This window comes from Schistocerca serialis, chromosome 2, assembly GCF_023864345.2.
Source record: "Schistocerca serialis cubense isolate TAMUIC-IGC-003099 chromosome 2, iqSchSeri2.2, whole genome shotgun sequence".
Classification (NCBI taxonomy): domain Eukaryota; kingdom Metazoa; phylum Arthropoda; class Insecta; order Orthoptera; family Acrididae; genus Schistocerca; species Schistocerca serialis.
Window position 1 is genome coordinate 1026000063 of NC_064639.1, and position 27510 is coordinate 1026027572.

General features: G+C 40.5%; 1 protein-coding gene across 1 annotated transcript in view; it reads right to left on the minus strand.

Annotated features, from left to right (window-relative positions):
* Positions 1–1056: 1056 nt before the first annotated feature.
* The window catches only part of LOC126458438 (DNA polymerase alpha catalytic subunit), a 263548-nt gene continuing 237094 nt past the window's right edge, over positions 1057–27510 (minus strand). Inside the window, exons 27-30 of the mRNA XM_050095493.1 lie at positions 21508–21639; positions 13230–13346; positions 2195–2270; positions 1057–1897 (exon numbers count right to left, since the gene is read on the minus strand). Of these exons, the coding sequence (XP_049951450.1) occupies positions 1716–1897; positions 2195–2270; positions 13230–13346; positions 21508–21639 (507 nt within the window). The 3' untranslated portion in view covers positions 1057–1715. The remainder of the gene's footprint in view (positions 1898–2194; positions 2271–13229; positions 13347–21507; positions 21640–27510) is intronic.

The following is a 27510-nucleotide window of genomic DNA, read 5'->3' on the forward strand; positions in this document are numbered from 1 at the left end:
AGACATCATCAGTTGGCAGAGATGTGAACTTGTTAGACTCTGCAGATAAAATAGTTTTTATATACTTCCACTGAAATATCATTGTGACTGACATTTCAAAGAGCTGAGTTGTAGATGCCAGCCAATTATAGCCCTTTCTCAAGTGCTATGTGACTCACAGTATTGCCTGTTCTTTAGGAGCATGCACAAACTTGGCTAGCTGCATGCCACCCAATAATGCCTCCCCCCACTGCAATCTGCCAGTCACTGAGTTATTTTAGCTGAAGTGTAACAGAGGAAGACTAAATAATAAGAGAAGCAAGAAGTGGATTTGAAAACTGATCAAAGTGTATGGTAATAACAAGACAAATAATAAGCAGGGAAACACTGGAGATAAGCAACTTGTACCTTAAGAACAATGGATCTTTAAAACACCTAGGAAGCACTGTTAATTGGAGTAACAAAAGGGAACAGGAAATAATGAGTCCTATCAAGTCTGTAGAGAGTGATTCTTGTCTGAAACAATTCAGTATTAAACTGCTAACAAAAACATCGAAACACTGTGTTTACAAGACAACTGTGAGGCTGTTCGAGACATGAACACTGAGAAAGAAGGAAACAACGCACTAACTGTGAATCAGTCTTCGAGCATTGAAGGTTTAGAGAAGAAACAAACACAGAAATTCAGCAGTATGAAGGAGGAGGAGAATTGAACACGAACACGAACGAACACACACACACACACACACACACACACACACACACAACAACAACAACAGTGACGAAGTGCCAGAAAGTAATTTATGAAGGAGGGAGACCCCTTCACAGATCAAATCTGAGGTGCCCGACATAGAAAACCACTGTCTCAAAAACATTTGTGACATACCAAAGCCAGCCAATGAAAAAGCATTTCAAAACTGAACCTTTGAACAGATAAACTAGATATGAAATGGTGTTAAAAATTCTGTTCCACAGTTCATGCAACACAGAAGTGATTTTACATAGCAAATAAACATACACCAGGCTAGTAATGGAACAAGGTAAGTGCACACTCTGGAGACATAAAACACTGCTGAATATGTCATAAATAGTTTTAATTTTTGCATTTGTTCTTTGTATTTACATAGATTCATATGTATACTGCTTTACCTGCTGTCTGCTTATGACACGAGTTCCCTTAAAAAGTTGACTTATTGACTTATACAAGAGGTTCTTCTTTAACGTACATTGTGAAGCATAAGCATAGGATTAGTATAAGTCATATAATTTTTTGTTGGATTAGCAAGGTGTGCTGGTATTCTATCTACTGGTAATATTTCCCAAAGTGTGTCCCTTAAGTTTGTCCAAAGTCATAAAAATGTGCATTATCTGTCATAAAAGGATACTGTTACTTGAGCAGGCAATGAACTTTCAGATATAGTATAATTTTGGTTAACAAAAAATAAATTCTTGAAGTAGGCACTTGGAAATATAGGACCAAATTTTTACATTTATTTAACTGTCTGAAATATAAAAGTATGTGCCAAATGTAAATAGTTCATTCTGTATGTACAATAAAGAAGTGAGAAAGACAGTTATATGAACACTGCAGAATAACTGTACAGCTAAAAATATTTACAAATATAAATTAAAATAACTCCTGAAAATACATGCATCTAAATTTTGTACAAAGTTTTTTTCTAATAAAAGACAATCTATACATATAAAAGCAACAGTAAAAAACATTTGATGGGAAATCAGCTTGAGCTGGGAAGTTCCTGTATTCCTGGAGTTTCGGATATCCCAAAACCCATATCTGCAAATAATCTGTGAAGATCTATGGAGCAGTAGGCACTAGAACTTAGTATCAAGTCCACCTGCTTCTGTAATTTTACGTATGCCATATCAACATCATTTTGTACTCGTACAGCACCTGGTTCTGTGGACAATAAAATTTATTTTTTTGCTGTTAAAAACAAACTACTTATTCATGACTGTTTGCTATCACTAAAATACTGAGAGTAACAAATTCTTATAACCTTATTTTTAAACTGAGTGTAGAAGGCGTCCAGAAATCAACACTATAAAATATTTTAGCTTTCTTGAACTGACAGAAAACAGAATGTGCAAAATAAGCCAGCACCCCAGCATTCAAATCACCAGAATGAGAGATGTATATTAATTAGAAATTTTAATATTAATTGGAAGTAAATGCATTCATATAATGTTTACTTACTGTGCTCGGGAGCTTTTGTCAAATCAAATATGTGCCGAAAATACGACAGCTGGTTGTACAGCTCACTGTCGGTATACTGAAAGAAAAAGGAAAAGGAAAATAAAATCTCTTGCCATCTGTTTACAGAAAGACGATGAGTAAATATTTCATTAAACAGCAATATAAATGTATAACAGACGTGATTCAGTGAGATTAGTGAAAATGCCTTTTGGATGTCATTGGGAGATGGCATCCATTGTAGCACACATGCTGAAGAGAAACTGTTAGCTAAACATATGGTGGTAGACACAACATATAACTGATGGGAACTGATACTGCAATAAGCTTGTGACTATTACAATATGATACAGGTTTAGGAGCAAGATCACAATGCTCCAGACCACAGAGTGGGGCACTTAATCTCTAAAGCTTGACTGACTCTGCCTCTCACCAGACATTGTACAAGGCTCTCACTGTGCCAAACAGGAAAAAAACACTATCTGCAGGGGATGATGATGATGATCTCATTAAGAGACTGAGCACAAACTCAGATTGGAGGATAATGAAGGACATCAGCACCATTCTTTTCAAAGTAACTATTCTAGAACTTACTGTTAAGTGATTTACTGAAACCACATACACCTAAATCTAAATGGCTAGGTAAGTATTTGAAGCACCATCCTTCAAATTAAATTAAAGTCCAGTGTCTTAACCACTGTGCCATCTCTCACCATCTTTCTCCAAGGCAAAATGTCACAGTCAACAATGTGTGAAATGTAACAGTGTATGAACAGCATAGGCATTTATTTGTCAATAACAAGGGGACGGGAATACTGACCAGAGCCAGCTTTTTGTTTTTATCTTCCTGATCAAATAAAATCAAATCAAATAATAAGAAGTATGTAAGTTTATGCTTTTCCCATCAGCCACCACTAACTCCACAATACTACTGTCAGTACATTACAGTCAGAGCACAATTCTTTTGTGTAAGGACTAATAAAATAGTAGAGAAATACATTCACCAATATTAATGACAGTGAACTGTCAATGTGATGTACATGTATATCTCAAAACTATTTGCTGATAGAGAATGGGAGACAAGGTGCCTCTTGACTTTTTTTTTGTATTTCTAGCCCAAATTATTCTCTTCTTACCAAAATATGTAACTCTTTAAATCTTACATCAGGGCACATATTTTAGAAAGTGTTAAATACAAAAAATATATCAAGAGGCACCTTGTCTCCCATTCTCTATCAGCAAATAGTTTTGAGAAATACATGTACATCAAATTGACAGTTCACTGTCACTAATATTGGTGAATATATTTCTCTACCATTCTATTAGTCCTAACACAAAAGAATTGTGCTCTGACTGTAATGTACTGACAGTAGTATTGTGGAGTTAGTGGTGGCTGATGGGAAAAGCATAAACTTACATACTTCTTATTATTTGATTTTATTTTATTTGGTCAGGAAGATAAAAACAAAAAACATCCTATCCCACAATTGCTGCACCATTTTGCTACCTATGGTTCCAGTAAAGCCAACCAGTACCCTTATACAGTAGTAGGCCATTTGCTAGTTCTTTATTAGGCATAATTTCTTCAGGACTTTATCAAACAAATATTCTCTCTTTTGATCACGCAACACTTTGCACTGGATGATTAGGTGAGGTTGTGTTTCATCATCCTCACCACATGGCCTGCACATAGAGGCTTCTTTACATCTATCATGTGTAGGTGTTTCTTAAAGTTTCAACAGCCTGGCATTAGTCCTACCATGAGTTTAGTCTGTTTCCTGTTCAAGCCCACGATTACAGAACTACTCTTAAATCATGGCTCTGGTATAATTAGCTTGCCATATTTTTGTTTTTGGGTCACAGTCCAATATTCAGCATGCTGTCTTCTGATCCAGTTTTGTATTTTCTATTTAATCGTCACTTTAGTTGTGCTTAGGACTGGTTCCCATCCAATAAATGGAGTCTTAACAGCTGTCCTTTCTAGCCTATCAGCTTCCACATTGCCACTGATTCCAGAGTAACCAGCAACCCACTGCAGGTGTACCCTCTTGTTTTCCCAAAAGGGCTTTGTAGCATTCTGCAACGATCTTTGATCTCACTGCAGTGCCTGATGGTGATTTCACAGCTGTTTGACTGTCTGAATGATATGCAGATTCTCCTCCATGTACACCCTGATAGCATTTATTTCTGCCTGGAACAATGTGGCCAACTTTCCTACAGAGACTGTTCTCTCTAGTCTAGGCTGCATCCCATACACCCATCCCAAGGCCCTTGTGATTTTGACCCCATCAGTGAACCAGATTATGCCTCCTAATGGTGTTGTGGTTTGTTCTTCCACTGCTCTCTACTTCCAACTGTTACATGGAAGGTTTGTTGGAGCAACTGCAAGTTGCTATATGGTAGCTGGCATTTCCCTGACCATTCCTATATATAACACATCCCATATTGGTGTGGATTCAGGATACCCTAAAGATACCCAATATTTCCAGTTATCATCCTATATGCTCTAGTTCTGCTTCCATTATAACCCACAAGTGTAATGAGCACATATCCTGCATGGTCTCCATTCCAGTAGTGGATGTGCTGCTAATTCTGCCTGTTATGGCTAAGCAGGCCAGTCTCTGCACCTTGCCAAGCTCCTCAGCAGCCACCTTCATTGTATTTTGCTCCATCACACTGTAGCTCCCTATATTAAGTTGGTCTTATTAAAGTGGTGTCTATCCAGTACCTATTCTTAGAATTAAGACCTCAGTTTTTTCACGTTGTTCTAGTGTTCATAAGAATAGCTTTCACCTCGGAACATGTCGTCTCCCACTGTCCATCAGCAAATTGTACTAAGAAACACACGTAAATCATGTTAACAAGTTCATTGTCAGTAATATTGGTGAATATATTTCTATAGTGCTCTATTAATCCTTACAAAAACGAGCAGTGCTATGACTGTAATGTACTAACATAAATACCATGGAATTAGTGGCGGTTGATGGGAAAAGCATTAACTTATGAACTTCTTGTTTAAAGTTTAACTACTATTAAATCTGAACAGGACATGATGCTTAAAGTAAAATAAAATATTATAAAATTTAGATTGCAGCCCAAACAATTAACAAAATCACACACACACACACACACACACACACACACACACACACACACACACACACACCACAGTCTTCCCATTGCCAGCTAAAATAGAGGATAGATCTCCTACTTAAAACATACAGAATCCTCTTCTTCAGAATATGAGACACATTATATTAACATGTGGCATACTGAAACACACATACATAATCATGACAGGTATGCAATTCGTCTCAACAGAATAAATAGCCAAAGGTAAGATGGCCATGCCCTTAATGGAGACTTTTATTACTTTGTTCCCTCCAAATGCACAGAAAAAGAAGTTTATTTCACCAACCACATCTTACTGTCATTCATTTCCAGCCATTTTCCCTCTTAATTGAACTAGACCTGCTGGCTGAACTTCGAGGCAATCTCTCAAAGAGACAAAGGACCATTTACCATGGTGTCTCTTCAATAAACTTCCTTGATCATACGTCAGTTCCTTGCTCGTATGTCAGCTTACTCGGTGACCTAGTAATCAGAAAAATACTACTCCCTTCCACTACAAAATCAGGACACTTTTAAACTACTTTAGGAGTGCTTTCATTTTGAAGAACTGTTAAAGCAAACATAACTCTGCGCCTCGTAAGAATCAGAGCTAGTGGTTTTCTCCAACATTGATATCTGCCAAACCTGTGTCTTTGTTGCAATCTTAGACAGTTTTATTGTGCACAAATGGTTATTAAAAACGTTGTTCCATGAATTGGCATGAAACATATGGTACACTGTGTAGTGCTTTGAGAATATCGAAGTAAATTCTAGAACCACTTGGCCTTCCACCGTTTCGAATACCTGATATTTTAGAGGTGAGTGGGAAAATTGAAAACACCCTACTGCGCATCGCCTATTTGTATGTGCAGGTCAAAAAACAGTTATGAGAAAAAGATGGACCCGGTGGCCGAATGGCGGTAGACATGTACCTGCTGTATGCTCTACAGAGTTTGTACGGTAGAGAAGAAAGAGAAAAGTTTATGAAGTATTCTGTGCTCTTTGGTGTCTGTGATGATTGCAAAAAGACTAATGAACAATTGAATATGGATTTCTATGTACATTCATGTATTGGACTCGCTTGAGACTAGAGACTTTTAACTTACTTCACGTATTGGACTCTGAGAAGTCAAGACGCATGTTCATATTTTCATATGGTTTTTAAACCAACTCTTATGTCTTAATGTACTTAATTATTTCTAAAGCTCGAGATACGAGTGAGAAGATGAAGAAATTTATGTCTAAGAAGAGAATTTTGTTCGCACAGCAGTTCTAGTACATCGTTAATCAACGAGTACATTGACACTTAAGTTCATATATGTGATCAATAGATTACAGAAATGAGAAGATATTATTTTCTGTGGTGAAAAACGTAAGAACGTGGCACCCAAGTCAGGACCCGAAGAAAATGGGAATTTCAAGACAGTGTGGCAGTGATATTTTTCATGTCTGGTGCAAAGTGATATCAAAAGTGTGCAAGAGTTTTTTTCTGGTCATGTGTTGTTTTTTATCTTTGCCGTAAGACTATAGAGTCTCCTAGTTTTTGTTACTTCTCTGTTGTTTTTTTAGTTTCTTCTCATTGTGAGTTTTTGTGAATAAATACTTTTTCGTAACACATTATACCGGACGGCTATGCAATTATTTGCTGTAGGCAAGTCACCTACATAATTGGTGACCTCCGATTAAGGAACTTTAAACCTTTCGTTAGCTACGTCGAACATTAACTGCAAAAGCAATGAACGACGATGGCAAACGATACAGTTCGATAACAGAAGAAATTCATAGGCTTCAGAACGAGATAGAAACTTTACAGTTGCATATTTCGAAAGATACGAACTTCAAGCATATACTGGACCAAAGGAATGACATTGGTTCAACAACCATGGCACATACCAGCAAGGCAACATCATCGGAAACTGGGACTACTGCAGCACAATCACAGCAAGCAACAGCAATGGAACTACCCGCTGGTTTGAACGCTTCACCGACTCAACGGTTGCAATTACGAGCGCCCCCATTCATGCCTTCTCAGCCACACTCATGGTTCGCGGTAATGGAAAATATATTTCTACAACAAAGAATAGTCAGTGATCACGAGAAGTTGACCTTGGTGATAAGTAATTTGGCTTTGATATTTGACATTATAGTGAACCCGCCTACAGAAGGAGCATACTGTAGTCTGGCATACTGTAGTCTGAAAGAAGAATTAATTTCTCGGTGTGTGAAGTCAGTCGACATCAGAGTCAAACAAGTACTGTACCAAGAGAAACGGGGGAGATAGGGCCCGTCAGAATACTGGCGTCATTTACGCAGCCTGGTAGATAGCTCGACAGTCTCTGATAGACTGTTACTCCACGTATGGCAACAACAGCTACCAACGCAAGTAAGAACTACACTAGCTACATATGAAGAAAGATCAGTAGACGAACTGCTGCTCGCCGCAGACAGAATCTACGAGACGCACGAGCCTACTGCAACAGTCACAATGACGTCAACAGATGCCACGTACGATAACTACCATTACCAGCAAGACCAAACTGACGATATAACAGTAAACTGTGCCGCGGTCGAAACGCGACAAACAACAAAAAGTTCAAACAAAATTAGAGATTTAAAAACTGCAATAGAGGATTTGCGAACGCAGCTACGCACGCTACAGTGACCACAAGTTATCTTTAAGTGCAAGAGAGACCGGGCTGGGTGTGAAACACGAAGTCAACAAGAGGAAGAGCTAAGGTGTGTTGGTACCATAAACATTTTGGGAGAGATGCTACAAGATGTACATCACCGTGCGCCTACTCAGACAACCAAAGTATGTACAGAAACAGTGCAGTGTTTTCATGTCAGTGACAGCAATCATCAATACATATGCCTCCTGCTTCGAAAAGATTGTATGTATCAGACGTACTTACGGGTACAAGGTTTTTGATGGATACCGGGTCAGACATTAGTTCGCTTCCTGTCAGCCATGCGCCACACAACGAAAAAGACATACAGCCACGTTTGAAGGCAGTGAATAACTCTGTGATTAACATGTACGGATGTAAAGTGTGCAAGATTGATGTGGGTTTTTCCAAACAGTTTACTTGGTCTTTTGTGATAGATGGTATAACAGAACCTATTTTGAGCGCTGATTTTCTGGCACATTTCGCGTTGGCGGTCGACTTACAAGGAAAGCGTTTGTTAAATCTGACAGACAACAGTGCAATAACAAGCACTAAAGGGCATACAACTTGTGAGAAGCTATAGGCGATTTGCAACTCTGTAGCCAAAGAGCTACATGACGAAGAGAAGAATCGGAGATGTTCTGACAGACAGACAAAAGAAGTTAAACACAGTACGGTTCACTATATTCGTACCACGCCAGGACAACCCGTTTCATGACGAGGACGTAGAATCGCACCGGACAATCCTTCTTTCCACGAACAATACGAGACTGGAGTAGAAGGGAGAACCGATAGAAGTACTCAGGGTACCCTCCGCCACACACCGTCAGGTTGCTTGCGGAGTATGGATGTAGATGTAGATGTAGATGTAGATGTAGAGATTGACAGAAACAAAGGCGTTATTCGAGGAAATGTTACAGTCGGGAATAATTCGCCTGTCAGACAGTCCGTGGTCTTCACCCCTACACTTAGTACGTAAGAAAGATGGATCATGGAGACCGTGTGGGGATTACCGAGCATTAAACTCAAGAACCATTCCAGATAGATACCCAGTACCTAATATACAGGACTTCACATGTGCTTTGGCCGGCGCGAAAATTTTTAGCGTCCTCGATTGCAAGAAAGCATACAACCAGATACTGGTGGCTCCAAGAGATGCTCAGAAGACAGCAGTGATTACACCATTTGGATTATTCGAGTTTTTATTTATGCCTTTGGCCTTAAGAATGCAGCACAGACTTGCCAGCATTTTATCGAAGTGATAAAGGGATTAACATTTTGCTTTGCTTATCTTGATGACATCTTTGTTTTCTCTCCGGCTGGTCAAACACATGAACTGCATCTGTGTTAACTTCGTAAGCGTCTATCTGACTACGGAGTTGTTTTAAACGAAAATAAATGCGTCATGCACAAGAACCAAGTCACTTTCCTCGGCCATACTGTGTCATCAGAAGGTATATTGCCTCTGCCAGAGAAGATATTTTTCATGTCTGGTGCAAAGTGATATCAAAAGTGCGTGAGAGTTTTTTTCTGGTCATGTGTTGTTTTTTTGTCTTTCCCATAAGACTACAGAGTCTCCTAGTTTTTGTTACTTCTCTGTTGTTTTTTTAGTTTCTTCTCATTGTGAGTTTTTGCAAATAAATATTTTTTCGTTAACACATTATACCGAACGGCTATGCAATTATTTGTTGTAGGCAAGTCGCCTACAACAGAAATGGGAAGAAGATATTAGGTGTTGCCATAGCAACCAGGCCTAACAAGATATGAGGACTGTTTCCAGTAATTGTATTGAGTCCAATAAACCAATGGAAGAAAGTTGCGAGTGCAATGCAGTAAAAGACATGAGAAAGTAATAGTGGGGGGAGGGACCGGATAGAAGGCCCTCAACTTTTCAACTAAGAAGATTGGGCATGGAGAGTAAGCCGTTTTCACACACGACATCGCACCGACACAGTAACCAGCGACTGACGCCGACTGCACCAGCTGTTGCTCACTGGTGCTGACTCCGTGTCCACTTGCCAACGACGACGCTGAAACCAACATTCGACGTTGGTGGCGCCAGTGCTGTCCACCGGCGCTGATTGCACATCCGCTCACTAACGCAACTAGAACTCTACGCCGAGTGAGTGAGAAACAATAATTGTTTGGTGAAGTTGATAGAACTGTTTAATGATAAACTGTTAGTGTAGTTATTGTACTCAGTGGTGAATTTTCTTTTAGATGATTACTAGGTTTAAAATCAATAACGTGATGCATCAAGAACAGCAACTAGCAGAACCAGCCATGGCTATGACAGTGAATAAGGAAACGCCAGACTGGGCTGAAGTAGCAAATTTAATCAAAGAACAAAAAAACAGAGTCAAATGGTCAAATTACTACTCTAAGTAAAACTTTAAATGCTCAGAAAGCTTCCTTGAGAGATGAACTGAGTGTGAATTTAAGTGAAAAACTAGAAGCACGAAGTGTAACTTTAAGTGAAAAGCTAGATGCACAGAGCGCTAATTTAAGTAGAGAAGTAGAAACAGTAAATATTCAAGTAAATGGTAAATTGGACATTCAGAATAAGACTTTAGGATCATTAAGCGCGAAGTATAAGAACAAAACAAGGAATTTAGCCAGTTGCGTGAAGGTATGGGATATTTGAAGACTGAATTTGATATTTTAACCACCAAAGTGGAAATTTTTTAGGTAGATATGAAAGGTGAATTAACTAGCTCTTTAAGTAGTCACGTCAAGCAGCTGTTCACTGACTAGTCATACACAGAGTAACCAATTCCAGGAATTGGTAAAGAAACTAGAACTTGATACCGAAGATAAATGTAATAGTGTAGAGTCTGAACTGACTGAAAAAACTACGATCATTTCAAAGTGTATGTAATGCTGCATTTGATGCTGTAAAACAAAGGTTACAAACTTTAAAGGAAAATGTTTAAAAGCAAGACAAACTATTTCTACAGTCCAATCGCAAATTGTAGGCGTTAACACGCGAGTAGATAATGTGGACCGTCACTTTAAAGAGAAACTAGTCACTTCAGACTTAATAAATATAAGTATTCTGGAGGAACAAGTAGAGGAAATAAAACGCTCGAAAAATTGCCGCGAGGACAATCTCCGGAAACATTTTGTCAGTTGCTTTTTTTGAAACTTAATGATAATAGCAATGTTTTAGACAACTTGTTCGAAGAATTCCAACTTGTCCATGACAGAGTAGAATATAGTAGCGGGACTCTGAATTTCACCGCGCTACACTCGTTCCCTCAGATATAAATTATACCGTCGCAGCAGTATGAGCGCTCGACGGCAAAGAAAATAGTAAAATTGTAACTCTTTTTTGTTGTTGTTTTCCTTTTTTCTATCTATTTCTTTTTTGTCTCTCGAGAGCAGAAGCTTAATTCAAACGTAAAAAACTTTTAGTTAGTCTTGCTCTGATTTTAATGTAAAGACATATTGTGGAAGTTGTTATGACATTTGGAGGAGGGAAGCAACATAAAATAAATTGCATTTAATATCAAGACGGTTTTGTATACGTTAGAAATTCCTGGACGATGAAACTTATTGTAAGATTTCGGAGCAGACTTTTCACGCAGAAATGAAGTAGGAGATTTTTGAAGACATGGACGCCGCAAAAAAGAAGACATGTTAACATGGTAAAGGATGAACTCTTATCTACGCCATTTCCCCCTGTCAGTTACATTTTGTTATTCTCTGTTCTTTTTCAATAATTTTTGTAGTGGAAATTGGTTTGACTTTTGCTCAGAAACGCCACAAGGACCACCCCAGCAATAGCTTTTCCAATCACGAAGTCCGATAACTTTTCTGTAATACGAAATCCGATTTGCATTTCATTCTTTCCCTTTTCACGATCATTAACTATTTAAAAAAAATAAATAAATAAATAAAAAATAAACCTTTTTTATTCACCATTTCTTCCCACATTTACAACCTTTTCCTTTCTTTTTTATTAACCACTACAAAATAGAATAATTTTACCTGATGTGTTACCTAGTAAAGTGGTAGTTGTGGGGAGGCTTTCACACAAAACTTAACGAGAAGTATTGGTCCGTAAGCAACTGAATGAGGTTAATGTCAGATCCATGGGATCCGGGCGGAGTCACATCTGTCTCCCAGGGACATTAACATTCTGTGTTAACGGGCAAAGTGACAACTGTCTGATCCCGAGTTGTTTTCGGTGTTTCTTCTATACTATTTTGCCTGCACTGAATTCCCTTCAAACCACTGACACGCGTGACGCACTGCCCAGTTTCAAGAAAGAAGTAGTTACAAGAGCTGGACGGCGTGTGAAATTTAATCTGTGGTATCGTTAGCATTAAAGGGGGGAATCATGTAGTGACCTATTTCTGACAATCAATCCCTACAAGTGTACAGTGCTTCATAAACATTCCGTGAAGTGTTAATTTACGTGCAGTGATATAGTTATCCTTTGACTTAGCTTTAGTTAGTTATTCCGTGCTGTTCATGTCTACACAATTCATTCATGTGTGTAGTGTTCAGTTATTGCTAAATGTATGTGGGAATAAAGGAATTGTTTTCTCAAACACCCACAACACCATCCTTGTTCTTGTGTCTGCTATATGCACATCCTCTGGTTGTGGTGTATTTCATAGCTGGTATTGAGTCATTTGTCCATCGCCACCAGATTTGAATAACACTCTGGAAGGGCAATATTAATGACCTGCCTGGCATCCACAAGACCTTTCATTGCAGGGAATTAATCCACAACACCGCTCATTTGCAGTACTCCTTTCAGCTCTTTTATATCACATTTAATTTTAAGAGTATATGAGTAAGGGAGATCAGACAAACATAGCACTAACTTGTCTCTCTTGCCCTGCATCCTCTTTCTATTCTAGTCAGCATCTAGTGGGGTTTCATTCTTTACAGCACATGTTCACATTCATTAACTTTGTATCCCTGTTTTACTCCTAAGACGGATTTATATAAAACCCTATTTTTCTCCTAAGAAGAATTTATATAAAAGATATGAAAAGCAGATGAAACTGTCTGTGTCAGCCCTACTCCAGATGTGCATCTATGGGTGAATATGTGTCAAATATTGTCAGCTCCCAATTCCAGTACTGAATATTAAACAGGGGCATTCAAACACTTCATTATTTAAATAAAACTTTTACAGCTGAAATATTACAAAACATTTGAACATTTGTTTGTGTATAACAAAATTAATTCTATTACTTATATCTATGGATTGGTACACATGGAAGTATCACATTTTATACACTCACCTCACGATACATCAGTCCTTTGCCACACAAGTTACACACTGGGTAGCCACGGCCAAACCACAGTGGCAGCCTGCGAGTGCGATTTGTGCACGCAGGATCTTCACACACGAGCCAGTTCTAGGAAACAAATTAACAACAGTATTTATAATGAGGATATAATAAAATGAAACATAAAATAAAAAATAATACAAATGTTACATTAACAAATATATACCCATCAAAAAGAGGATCATTAGGAGCCAAATATCTGGAAGTATTACCTTACTTTGCATTTTGCTCCCCCATTTGTGATTCAGAGTGAATCTTCTGCTCAATTTCTGCATTTATGCTCGTCTCCAATTCCCTGTTTAGCTTTTAACACAAAAAACTAAGTCCTTGCAATCACATTCTTTTTCAACTACTATTGTTGGCCTTTCTATTTCTAATGCTGCTGTTTAAGTTTTTATCTACGCAGACAGAGAAAAAAATGAAGCACCCAGAAGAGGAGAAGGAAACGAAATGAAATTTCATAAGTTAAGAAGGTACGGGATGTTATTTCAATGATTAAGAACATCAAGATGAATTTACAAAGAATTTAACAGAATGAGCTCACGTATCAGTCTGATATCACACCTCCTCTGGCCTGGATGCATGCACTAATTCATTTGGGAAGGGTGTCAAAGCCGTTGTATCCTCTCCTGAGGGTACCTGGCTCATAACTGTGGAGTCGATGTCTGAGCTGGTTACAAACGTTTGATCGGCGACAAATCTGAGGATCCTGATAGAAAAATGAGTACAATATCATGTAAACAGGGACACGTGCCACATGTGGATGAGCATTGTCTTGTAGAAAAATGGCACTATTGAATTAGGCCAAGGGGATTGCGAGAGTGCAGTATGTGGTGAAGAGACAGTTCCCACAGGCACCGTTAAGAGAAACTTGTGCTTGAAGTATCCAAGTGGTCCGCGTAATGATCAGGACTCACATCCTACACATGTCCCCCAAAGTAGTGTTCCGCCACCCACCCAACCTACAGAATATCCTTGTCCATCCTTACTCCACTCCTCTCCCAATCCTGCATCCTTTGTATTGTTCCCTTGTGATCGATCCTGGCATGAATGGCCTATGGCAAACTGCAAACTTGACAACAATCCAATTGCTAAATATGCTGCAACCCCATCTGTAAACTCGCTTTGCTTCACTAGGCATGGCACCTGGAAACACACTTCAGAAAAGTTTCTCTGAACTACACAGATGGGAATTGCCTTTATAACACATCCTGCATTCTCACAGTCCCCCCCCCCCCCCTCCCACCTCGCCCTATACCTCCGCTAATCTGTTCCCAATGTCTCACTCTTGTCTTTTCCTAATCTCCTGTGTCCACACCACTCCTCCTCCATCCAGATCATGTACTACCATGTTCCATAACCCCCCCCCCCCATGCAGGCATCCTACCTCTACCTCTGTCTGCAGCTCATGGTGTAGTGGCTAGCGTTGCTGCCTCTAGATGATGGGGTCCCAGGGTTCGATTCCCGGGGCTGGGTTGGGGATTTTATTTGCCCGGGGCCTGGGTGTTTGTGCTGTCCTCATCATTTCATCATCATCAGCAGCATCATCATTAGTGAAGTGGCTAGATTGGACTGTGTAACAATTGGGAATTTGTACGGGCACTGATGACCGCACAACTGAGTGCCCCACAAACCGATCATCATCATCATCATCATCCCTCTCCCTCCTCCTTAACCACACTCCCTTCTCTCTCCCTCCCTTTCTCCCTCTTTATCTTTTTTCCTTCCCTTCCCCTCAATCTTTTCTGCTCTCAGATTCACCCCCTCTCCCTCTCCTTACATCTCTTTTTGTTGTGCCCTCCGTACTCTTTTCATCTTGTTGCACAGCCATGAAGTCATCTGCCCAGAGACCTGCCTCTTTTCCACTACCCCTCCTTGTATCCTTGCCTACACCCTCCCTATCTCTTATCAGCTCAGGCAACTGCTTCCAATCATCAAGTATCAATAATTAGTCTTGCCCTGGCCACAGGATTGTGCATTTGGGTGTCTGTGCATGTGAATGTGTATGGTATTACTAGAAAAAGAGCCAGTGCTTGGAAGTTAGTGTGAATGCCATTTTCTACTGTGTGTTTCAGTGATCCACAAATAGATCCACTGTGGGTGAGTGGTTACCTTCCCGTATTTTCATACTGCTCCATCCAGGAATTTTCATCATTTTATAGGTAACATATGAGGACGCAGGATGCTCAAGATGTGCCATTGTGGCATCAAGAGGTCCCTCAACTGCAAACAGCTATGATCTGAAGTCATACCTGATGGCTTCCTACATCATGATGCCCGGTAACACTGCTGTGCCTATCCAAAACATTAGGAGGAGGGGACCTCTTCCCAGTTCACCATCATACTCACTGATGATGCATGGTAGTGCAGAACCACAATTCATCACTGCACACAATGCAATGCCATTCATCAGCAGTCCATGCTTCCTGGTCACTGCAATATTCCATATTCAGCCATTTGTATTGTGTTAACAGCAACCAATACGTGGATGGAAATTCCCTAGTCCAGTTGCTGCTAGTTTCTATCCACTGCTACATCATGACACGGAATGTTGCAGGGAGACCATTGCTTGTTGTCAGATGGCAAGCGCAGATTTGAAGGGATTACAATGTGCTTCTCCATGTGGATTCTCCTTGTGGTGGTCAGATGTGGTTTCCTGGAACCCTGATGAGTATGCCTGCCCTAACCTTCCCACGCAGTCGAACACCGGGCCACTGTCATATCTGAATGCCCCACAACTCCGGGTATTTCTCAATTTGACTATCTGGACATATGGACAGCCCATAACAGGGGTCCTTTCAAACTCTGTCTGGTGCTGATAAATTATCACATGAGTGTGAGGAACCTCTGTGTCCTGCACAGTGATCACTCAACATTTGATGATAATTCGTGCCACTTATATACCCTACTAAGAATGGTAAAAATACTATATATGAACAATACTAATGCACACTGGCGGCCATTCTATTTGTCACAAAGAATTAAAACTCTAATAATTTACACACCTGCCAATGGCGTGTATTTGTACAAAGTTCCATTGACATCTGATCATTTCTTCTGGAGGCTTCACTTTTTTTTCAGGCACTTTACTTGAGCTGCTGTAGAAACACTCTTCCAAGCAGGTTTCACAACCTGTGACAAGGGGGTAAACAAGCTGTCTGTGAAATATTGTTACTAGGGCTGGAAAATTTCTCAGGCGGCATGGTGCAAGGCACCAATCCACTGTCGTGACAAGCTAAATTATGTCATGGCATGCCATGCCGTGATGCTGCACTGCCTTATTCCCCTACATTAGTAAAGGTGGTGATGAAAACAGAGCCAGCCAGAGTGGCTATAAATATTCACCACTCGTAGCTAGCAGTACCCTGCCTCTGACTACTGCCAACACCAACACATACTTAGCGAGAGCCAATGGACCCATGTAGCTCAACAGGCTTCACTTTATCCGTTAGCTGCTGGTCTACATGCTGCTGCTAGATCTGATGATTCTGGTACTTATGCTGCAGCCACTATGAGGTAACACGTACGAAGTAACTTCATCTGGTCTTGCCGTATCGGAACACGTAGTCCACCATTATAACAAGGTAGGCCACTGTGGCTAGCGGCACCTGCTTCCCCATCCGCCAGCAACCACATTGCCACTAGGTGGCGCGATGATCACAGCACTTCTTGCATCTGCAATGTCATATTACTCCACAGACACTTTGTTTAGGCCGCCACATGGCCACAGCGAAGTCAGTTGAAGCAGACGCACCATCCTGGACACCATCACTTTCGAAGCCTTCTATGAGGCGTCAGCCATCTGTTATTAGCAACGCTCACCAACTTTGGCCTATCAGGGAGCAGGTGTCAGGACTTTGTATTCACTGATTCACAGACTTTCATGACTGTGATTTTCAGACACCGTTTTAATTGTGATCCGTTTGGACATAAAATTTATACTGTTTAAACTCGCAGTGATTGTAGTCCACTTTGGGCATGTGATTCTCGCTTGTCACTGACCGTCAAGCTGTGATGACAGTAGTCCGGATTCTTTTCAACCTATACATTTTTGTGGTGATCACGTGATTGAACAGCTGCAGCCATTGTAAAATGAGAAGCTTCTCTTTTACGTTATACTAAATTACGTGTTTCTTGTTTTATGTGTATCTAGGAGCCTGTTCTTGCTTAGAATGCTCTTATAAGGTCACTTCACATCTGTTTACATCTCCAAGGGGTCTTGGGTTTGGGGTCTGCACTCCAGCGAGCATTGCAACTGACCTGACCCACTGCCAGAACCACTGGCTGTCTGGCAGACAAGCATCCTGCTGCTGAAGAAACACTTGTTGCCACTCTCGTGTTGCATCCTCAAGACCGCTGATGCTGCTACTTTGCAGAGGCCGCTTGTCTGGGTGGTGACCATGTGCCCTCACAGCCAAACACATCGTTTTGTACTTTGCTTAGGCAGACTCCTGCGTGGAGTCAATGCACACCTCTGAGATGCCACCTTCAACCACTGTATGAGCATCTTTCTAAATGAAAAATGCATTTTTCCATTTGAATTCCACCGATTCCACAGACACAGAGATGTTTGTGTTACGCAGTCCATTGTCCTGCATCCTGAGGGAAGAGATGTCCATCCTGCCAATTAATCGGGTTTGGCACAGCCACCCATAACAATAATGAAATGTGTGTGTGGCTATTGCCTCCTATAGGGTAAAACAGTCACCTGATGTAAGTCTTTTTTAGTTGATGCCACTTCGGTAACTTGCATATCAATGATGATGAAGACAACACTACATCCAGTTCCTAAGCACAGAAAATCTCCAACCCAGCCAGAAATCAAACCTGGGCCCCTGGCATGGCATTCTGCTGTACTGCACACTCAGCGATGGAGGCAGCCAATGGTGTCAGAAGAGAGCCCGTGACAACTAGTGACATCAATGGTCAACATCCAGCATCAGCATCGTAAAGTGGTGAGTGAAAAAGTGTTTTGTACTGCTTTCTATTCAAGTGATTGACGACAGCAAAATAGTTGGATTGGAGAGTCAGTTCAAATGTTCAATTTGTGAAAGTGGACTTGGGTAGATTTGAGTGAATTCAGGGAGAACACTAAAGAAACTGATGGATGTTTAAACTCGGTTAGGTATCACCTCTTGTTCATTTTAAAGTTTCCAACAGTACAATGCAGAATTAAGCTTTGTTTGCAGACTGACGGGGCCAAAGGTGTCCGACAGTACACAAATGACACCCTAGGCTTGGCACTGTACAGTACTGTCATCATCCGAATGGAAACCTACTTGCTTTTTCCGTTACGTGGACAACACGTTCGTCATCTGGCCACATGGTATGGATAAACTCCTTGACTTCCTTACATATCTAAACTCCATACACCCCAACATCAAATTCACTATGGAGACTGAAACAGAGGGTAAATTACCTTTCCTTGACGGCTTGGTCAAGAGAAGGGCTGACGGCACCCTAGGTCATGGGGTGTATCGGAAGACAACGCACACTGATCTGTATTTGCACGCAGACAGCTGCCACCACCCTTCACAGAGGAATGGGGTACTTAAAACTCTAGTACATAGGGCACGCACTATCTCTGACGCAGAGGAACTACCCCAGGAATTGGAACATCTGAGAACTGTATTTCGAACAAATGGGTACTCAGAATGGCAGATTCAACGTGCTCTCTGCCCAACCACTACAGCTCACAACCTGTGGAGATGGATGAAATCATGAGGGAGGAGGTAGGTACTGCGTTTATTCCATATACAGGTACACTCTCGGGGAAAATCACCTGCATTTCGAAGAAACACCGGGTCGGAACTGTGTTTTGCCCTCCGAATAAAACTTGTGCACTGGTGGGGAGCGCCAAAGATGACCTCAGTTTGAGGAAGGCTGGTGTGTACCAGATTCCGTGTCAATGTGGCAAGTTGTATATTGGTCAGACGATGCGTACCGTCAAGGATCGATGCTGTGAACACCAGAGGCACACTCGACTGATGTATCCGAGCAAGTCGGCGGTCACTGAAAATTGTTTGTCGGAAAATCACGCTATGGAGTATGAACACACGAGGATTCTGATGTAGACGTTGAGATACTGGGACAGCGTTGTTAGAGAGGCCATCGAAATTCGCACCAATGATGACCTCATAAACCGTGACTGTGGCTATAATCTTAGCAAGGCTTGGGAACCAGCGACTGGGTTAATCAAGAGTAAATTGAGCAAACATATAGTTGTGACGACCATGGCGGACAGAGCCATTACACCGACATCATATCAGACGCCGTCGCAATCTGTTCCACCACGCGACCATGGCGCAGGGCGCGGACGGCGGAGGGAGTGCGCCGCAGGCGGAGGGTATTTAAATCGGCCGCCGCCGCAACCGAACCCAGTTCCCCCTGAGCAGCCATAGCATACGTATCTCCATACCGGCACGTTCACAGGAGCTCAGTCCATCAGTTCACCTGATGATGGCGACATGTATGATCGCTGAAATATTGTGCCCGTTGGACACTGTAGACAGGCAGTACACCCGTGGATATTTTGATTACTCAAATTCAAGTTTCGCAGCATACTGTCTTCTGACTACTACTGACACAGACGTACTCCACACCGACCAATGGTCCCATGTGGACAAACTGGCTTTGTCTATATCTAGCAGCTTCATCCACTAGCTGCTAGTCTACATGCTGCAGTCAGTTTCAAATACTGGGTCTCTTAAATTTTTCTCAATAATGTTCCTCAAAAAGAACGTCATACTCCCTCATGTTCCTCAAAAAGAACGTCATACTCCCTCCTGGGATATCCATTTCAGTTCCTGAAGCATCTCTGTAAGACTTGCGTGTTGTTCAACCTATCAGTAACAAATATAGCTGCTACTCTCTGAATTTGTTCAATGTCTTCCTTCAAACCGAACTGGTACAGATCCCAAACAATCAAGCAGTACACAAGAAAAGACCACCCTAGCAGTCTCCTTTACAGATGAACCACACTTTCCTATAGTTCTCTCAATAAACCAAAGTTGACCATTCATCTTCCCTACCGTAATCCTCACATACTTGTTCCATTTCACATCACTGTGCAATGTTATGATCAGATATTTATACAAAGTGACTGTGTCAAGCAGGTCACTACAAACGCTGTAACCTAACATCAAACATCACAGGTTAGCTGCTGCTTGTGTTTTTTTTCTTTTTTTCCCCTCTTACTACTCATCTGCATTAACTTAACACTTTTCTACATTTAGAGCTAGGTGCCATTAATCATACCATCTAGAAATTTTGTCTACATCATCTTGATCTTGTATCCTCCTACAGTCACTCAACTTCGATACCTTATCGTACATTACAGCATTATCAACAAACAACCACAGATTGCTGCCCACTGTCTGATAGATTATTTATGTATAAGAGAATAATAGTTGTCCTATCACATTGCTCTGGGGCCCTCCTGACAATACACTTGTTTCTGACAAATGCTTGCTGTCGAAGACAACATACTGGCTTCTGTAAATTAAACTGCTAGACCTGATGATTTCGGGGCTCTAGCCAGAGCCAACACTAGGAAGCCATCTTTGGAGTGACTTCAACCAGTCTCTTGGCATCTCCAAGGGTTTGGGTTGGGGCCTGCACTCCAGCATGCCATCCACCTGACCCCACTACCACAGCCACCTGCTGACTGGCGCACGGAAATGCCTAACAGCAGTCTCACGTCGAAAAAGGCACTGATGCTGCGACTTCGTCAAGACCGCTTGCCTGGACGGTGACCACATGTACTCACAGCCAAACATGCAACATTTTGATTTGCTGAGGTAGACTCTGCTGCCTACGGTCAATGCACACTTTTGAGTTACCTCCTTCAACCACTGTGCAAGTATCTTCCTAAATAAAGAATGTATTTTTCCATTTGAACTCTACTCCTCGACAGCCAAGTTGTCGATGTTATGCAACCCATTGACCTGTTCCCCTCAGTTAAGAGACATGTATCCTGGCAAATAATTGGGGTTTGCACCACCATCCCATTATAGAGCCTAATTCAAAGCACATTTATAATTTTCTTTACCTGACCACTATCATCCGAAACAATCTCAAAGCCACATAGCAATATACATGAACTTTAACTTGTGAAAAGATATTATGAGTACATTAAATATAGTGCAATTAAAATCAGTGTGCTTTTAAGCATGTACTTACTGTGCTGTGCTTACACTAATTTTAATAATATGACTAGTAATACACTTACCAAATAATAAAGATGTATGTAGTGACGAATAGCAACTGCTAAGCGGTTTTGTATGTTTGCAAGATAGGAGAGTGGAGATACCGCACACTGTGGGTTGGGGCACTTTTCAAGATGTAAAATAGGTCCTGCCTCCTGAAAAACATAACACAGTTTTATGGTATGTAGTTCTCTTGCATGTGATACATGTGGGCAAGTTTCCAATTCAGGGACCAAATTTTTATATGGTACGAGAGTATCTTCCTATAAATCTGCACTGCTCCATTACAGATGACACAATAATTATTATGCAAGAAAATAGTAAGAGAATTGTGCTATGTAGGCATCATTTTTACTTGCTGAATGTAATCAACTTTAAACTTTCAAAGATGTGAGACTTTTAATGGGCAAACTGATTAAAGTGTGCACCTGTCTGCAACTGCCACACAATCAACTGATTTAATTTAGAGCTATATTTTCTAAGCTACACAAAATTAAACACATTCTTGCTTACTTTCACTGGGGACAGGTCCCAGTACAGTTAGTAAGACACATATTTGAGAAGTGTGGAGTGGGATGGGGAGATATTTGTCTGAACAGAAAGGGGGGGGGGGGGGGGGGATATTTATCTTGAGGAGAAAGGAAGCCACCTAAATTTCAGATACCACAGAATGTAATGAGAATGAGAAGTGAAGATGGATACAGAAGAAAAATGACAAATGGAGAGAATATAATTAGTATAGTTTAATATATACAATAAAAAAGGGAAAATGAAGGGGAGGAATATGAAGAAATAAACTATTTGTTGGAACTTTGGGTCTGAGTGACAACTTATTGTGTCAAACTTAGTATTCTTTGAATTGAGCGTTACCCAACAGTTGACTTCCTTAATTTTCGATATTATCAGTATACAATATGTGTGCTCTGCAATATTACAAATAAAATATTGTCAATGTTTTCAGCATTTAATCTGAATGGCATTCCCCGTACCAATCTTCGTAGAATTTCACATTTTAAAATTTCTAACAAACATTAACGGCAAAAGGTAGTGTTGTCTAAATTATTATTTTAAATCTGGGGAGGTTGTAAATTGAGAGGATGTATTGGACAGCAAGTATCCATTTCCAGAGTTTGGCAAAACTCATGCTGCCCAGGATGTAGTCATGGGATAACTGACTTGGCCAGTCAATTATTTTTTTTCATTTCTTCATTTTTTTCAGTCAAATGAAACAAGACTCTGTAGCCATGTCTGTTACATGAATGATTTTCACTCACTCTCTTGGTTTGATTTGTTTCACTTAATGCGAAACAATTGACTGACACAGTCTGTGGTGGTTATATGAATGTTTTCACTCTGTCCCTGGGTTTGAATGATTTCACTTATGAGGGTTGACTGAAAAGTAATGCTTCCACCTTCGTAACTCTTCAGCAGTTGGCAGCATTGGTATGTGGCAGGTACTGGCTTGTTCCGTAGCGTCTTCTCTACAGCTCCAGCCCAGAGACGAAATGTCAGTCCATGGAATATTGACACAAAGACTCGCCCAGAAAAAGAAATTCAAGATGCAGCCCTTAGCTGAAAAACTCATGGCCACAGTGCTCTGTGATGCAGATGGTGTTATTCATGTTGATTTCTTTGACCATGGAACAACAATAAATTCAGAGTGTCACATCACAATGCTGCGAACGCTGAAACGACAGCTAACAAGGGTCCGAAAGGAAAAGGGAAATGTTTTCCTGCAGCATGACAACGCCACACCACACACTTCATGTGCCACCACAGCAGAACTTCAGAGACTGAATCTCACCACCATATGGCATCCTCCACACAGTACAGATTTAGCATTGTCTGACTTCCATCTGTTCCCAATAATGAAAGACAATCTGCGGGGACATCATTATGCTTCTGATGAAGACGCTGAGAGAACTGTGAGACTGTGGATGCAGAAACAGATAGTCAACTTCTTCTGAGACGGCTTCAGAAAACTTGTTCATCATTGGCAGAAATGTATCCATTTGGCTGGTGATTATGTCGGAAAGTGAATACTGGTAATTAAAGATCACCTTCTAAGGATTATTTCTGCATTTGATTTATTAAAATATCCCCATGCAAATCCAATTATCGAAGGTGGAGGCATTACTTTTCATTCCACCCTCATACATACTGTTTCAGCCTTTCAGTTATATGTGAACCATGACTAGCATTGCTAACTTTTTTAGAGACAGGCAATATCAATCTGTCTCTCTCTTCTGGCTAGTTTTCACTGTCACCGATAATTCTCTTCCAGTAAACACTGAAGCGACATGAACAGAAACCAAATAAGACACATTTCTTTAATTGCTTGGGGGGTTAACTGGTTGGGAGGTTAATCATTTGCCTATTATGCATATATTGTCACTTGTTTTGTTGTTGTTGAAGAAATACTTACCATTGTCTGTTAATCTTCTTTGAACTTCTTTCATTAACACTGTTTCAGAACATAAATTATACCTGCACATACTGTATATCGCATTGAATTTATCTTGAAGGTCATTTTTTATTCAATCATGCTTCCATTCCCTCAACACTGAATGTTTCGACATTTTGATCCAGACACAAAGTCCAGTATTAAGTAATTACCTATTCACAAACATGGACTAAAAACTGAACTGAAAGCTACTTAATGAAAACTCAATAAAATACAAATATCAGAACAACAACAGTGATAACATGGGAGGACAAAGTGCAGTCAACAATAATTAATTAACAATGACAAAACAATGTAATGTTTCTGCTCCCACAGACTTATTTCACTCTAAGGAAATGAATGCGTAATAATCCACCCAATAGGCAAAACTTCAACCAACTGAATTGATCGTTTTCATTCAGTTGCTCCCACAGACTGGTTTCACTCAAAAGAGTGAGTGAATAGTCCAACCAATACATAAAATTACAACTGGATGAGTCAGCTGTTTTCCAACAGCCAGCTGAATCAATTGTTTTCATTCAGTTGTTCTCATCACTACTGGGATGATCCAACTGGGCTCTGTGGTCCAGCAGATGCTACATTTCTTTGAGTTATGACAAGAGTATCGCTCAGTAACTATGTACAGGACTTCACCATGGTGGAGTTCATTTGGATAGGAATAGAGCAATATGTATAGTGATATTTGTAAGATCATACTTAGTAAGGGAAATTAGTATGCAGAGATAGAGTTGTAAAAATTGATAACGAAGTTCAAACGAAAATACACAAACAGCATTTCAAAACAAATGCCATTAGGAATATTCAAAAAAGTAACAATGCATTCTTAATGTATTTGAACAAAAATGGGTTAACTTCAAACTATACAAATGCCAGAGAAACAAAACTTAACGACTTGCAAATCATTTTGTCAGAAATACCAAATATCAAGGTTGTATGCTTGAATGTACAATGGCTTACAAAGGGTCGTATCAAAATCTTAAATAACCTTGAAAACTTTTATGTTGCCAGTAGTTTTTGTAGGAGTAATACTTGTAGAAAGATCAACGGAATACAGAGCAAGATTTGATTTTGATTCCCTTAATGAAAAAAATATATATTTCAAAGCTGCTGCATAGTGCTGGAGCAAAATATCGTAATTTTATCTGTGTATAGAATTCCAGGTGCACAAATAACAAAACTTTTTTGTTGAAAATTATAGTGTCTATAAAAAAAGAAAAAAGAGAGAGAGAGAGAGAGAGAGAGAGAGAGAGAGAGAGAGAGAGAGAGAATTATAACAACTGCTGCTTTCACCATACACTATGTTATCAAAACTATCCGGACACCTCCAAAAACATACATTTTTCATATTGGGTGCAATGTGCTGCAAGCTACTGCCAGGTACTCCATATCCGCAACCTGATCATGAGAGAGCAGAATGGGGCACTCCTCGGAACTCACGGACTTTGAACGTGGTCAGGTGATTGGGTGTCACTTGAGTCATACATCTGTACGCGAGATTTCCACACGCCTAATCATTCCTAGATCTACTGTTACCGATGTGATAGTGAAGTGGAAATATTAAGGGACACGTACAGCACAAAAGCGTACAGGATGACCTTATCTGTTGACTTGACACAGACTGCCGACAGTTGAAGAGGGTCGTAATGTTTAATAGGCAGACATCTATCCAGACCATCACACAGGAATTCCAAACTGCATCAGGATCCAATGCAAGTACTACGAAAGTTAGGCAGGAGGTGAGAAAACTTAGATTTCATGGTCGAGCGGCTGCTCATAAGCCACACATCATGTCAGTAAATGCCAAATGACGCATTGCTTGGTGTGAGGAGTGTAAACATTGGACGATTGAACAGTGGAAAAACATTGTGTGGAATGACGAATCACAGTACACACTGTGGCGATCTGATGCCAGGGTGTGGGTATGGTGAATGCCCAGTGAATGTCATCCGAAAGCCCGTGTAGTGCCAGCAGTAAAATTTGGAGGCAGTGGAGTTATGGTTGGTCGTGATTTTCATGGAGGGGGCTTGCACCCCTTGTTGTTTCGCATGGCACTATTACAGCACAGGCCTACATTGATGTTTTAAGCACCTTCTTGCTTCCCACTGTTGAAGAGCAATTTGGGGATGGCGATTGCACCTTTCAACACGATCGAGCACCTGTTCATGATGCACGGCCTGTGGCAGAGTCATTACATGACAATAACATCTCTGTAATGGGCTGGCCTGCATGGACTCCTGACCTGAATCCTATAGAACACCTTTGGGATGTTTTGAAACGTTGACTTCATGCCACACCTCACCAACCGACATCAATACTTCTCCTCAATGCAGCACTCCATGAGGAATGGGCTGCCATTCCCCAGGAAACCTTCCAGCACCTTATTGAACATATGCCTGTGAGAGTGGAAGCTGTCAGCAAGGCTAAGGGTGGGCTAACACTATACTGAATTCCAGAGGGTGCCATGAGCTTTTAAGTCATTTTCAGCCAGGTGTCCAGATACTTTTGATCACATACTGCAGATCTAGCCAGTGAAGCCAACAAATCAACAAAATTCATCGATCTGATTCAAATATCAGGTTTCAGTGTAAATTTCACTGATTTTACTCCAGTAAACGATGGGATGGGCTACCAACAAAAGTCTCAAGAAGGTTATTTTCCAAACACACTGAAGTACACAACAGTTAATCCACTATTCAAAAAAGGCACAAAAGAACATACGGCAAACTATCGCCCAGTCTCTCTTCTTCCATCACTGTCAAAAATATTTAAAAAGGTAGTCACCAAACAAATTCAAAATTTTATAGAAAAATTTAAAATAATCTCAAAAAAATCAATATGGATTTCAAAAAGCCAAAACCACAGTATCTGCTACAAATCAATTTGTTGATAAAATTAGCTGGTCCCTGGACAACTCACTGCATGCCACAGGAATTTTTTGTGGCCTATCAAAGGCTTTTGATGGTGTGAATCACTCCTTGCTACTCTGTAAACTGGGAAAGTATGGAACTAGGGGCACGGCATTAGAATAGTTTAATCCTATATAACCAACCGAAGACAAAGAGTGGTTATATCGTAAGAGAGAGGAACTTATACTTCAGAATGGAAAACTATTTCACATTGAGTACCCCAAGGTTCTGTCTTAGGTTAAAATTGTTTAAATGGCTCTGAGCATTATGGGACTTAACTGCTGAGGTCATCAGTCCCCTAGAACTTAGAACTCTCAAACCTAACTAACCTAAGGACATCACACACATCAATGCCCGAGGCAGGATTCGAACCTGCGCCTAGAACCGCTCGGCCACTCCGGCCGGCTTCTGTCTTAGGTCTCATTCTGTTTCTGCTTTACATAAACAATCTGCCGCTTAACAGTAAGTGTCACTCAGTTTTATTTGAAGATGGCATATCTGTAATCATTAAAATAACAGTACTGACCAAATCCCCCAAACTGCATTAAATACTTTAGAAAAATTAGATACCTGGTTTGACTTAAATGGGTTAAAATTAAACATGGAAAACACTCAGTTAATGCACTTTAAAACAAAACAAGCAAAATTAAAAGATA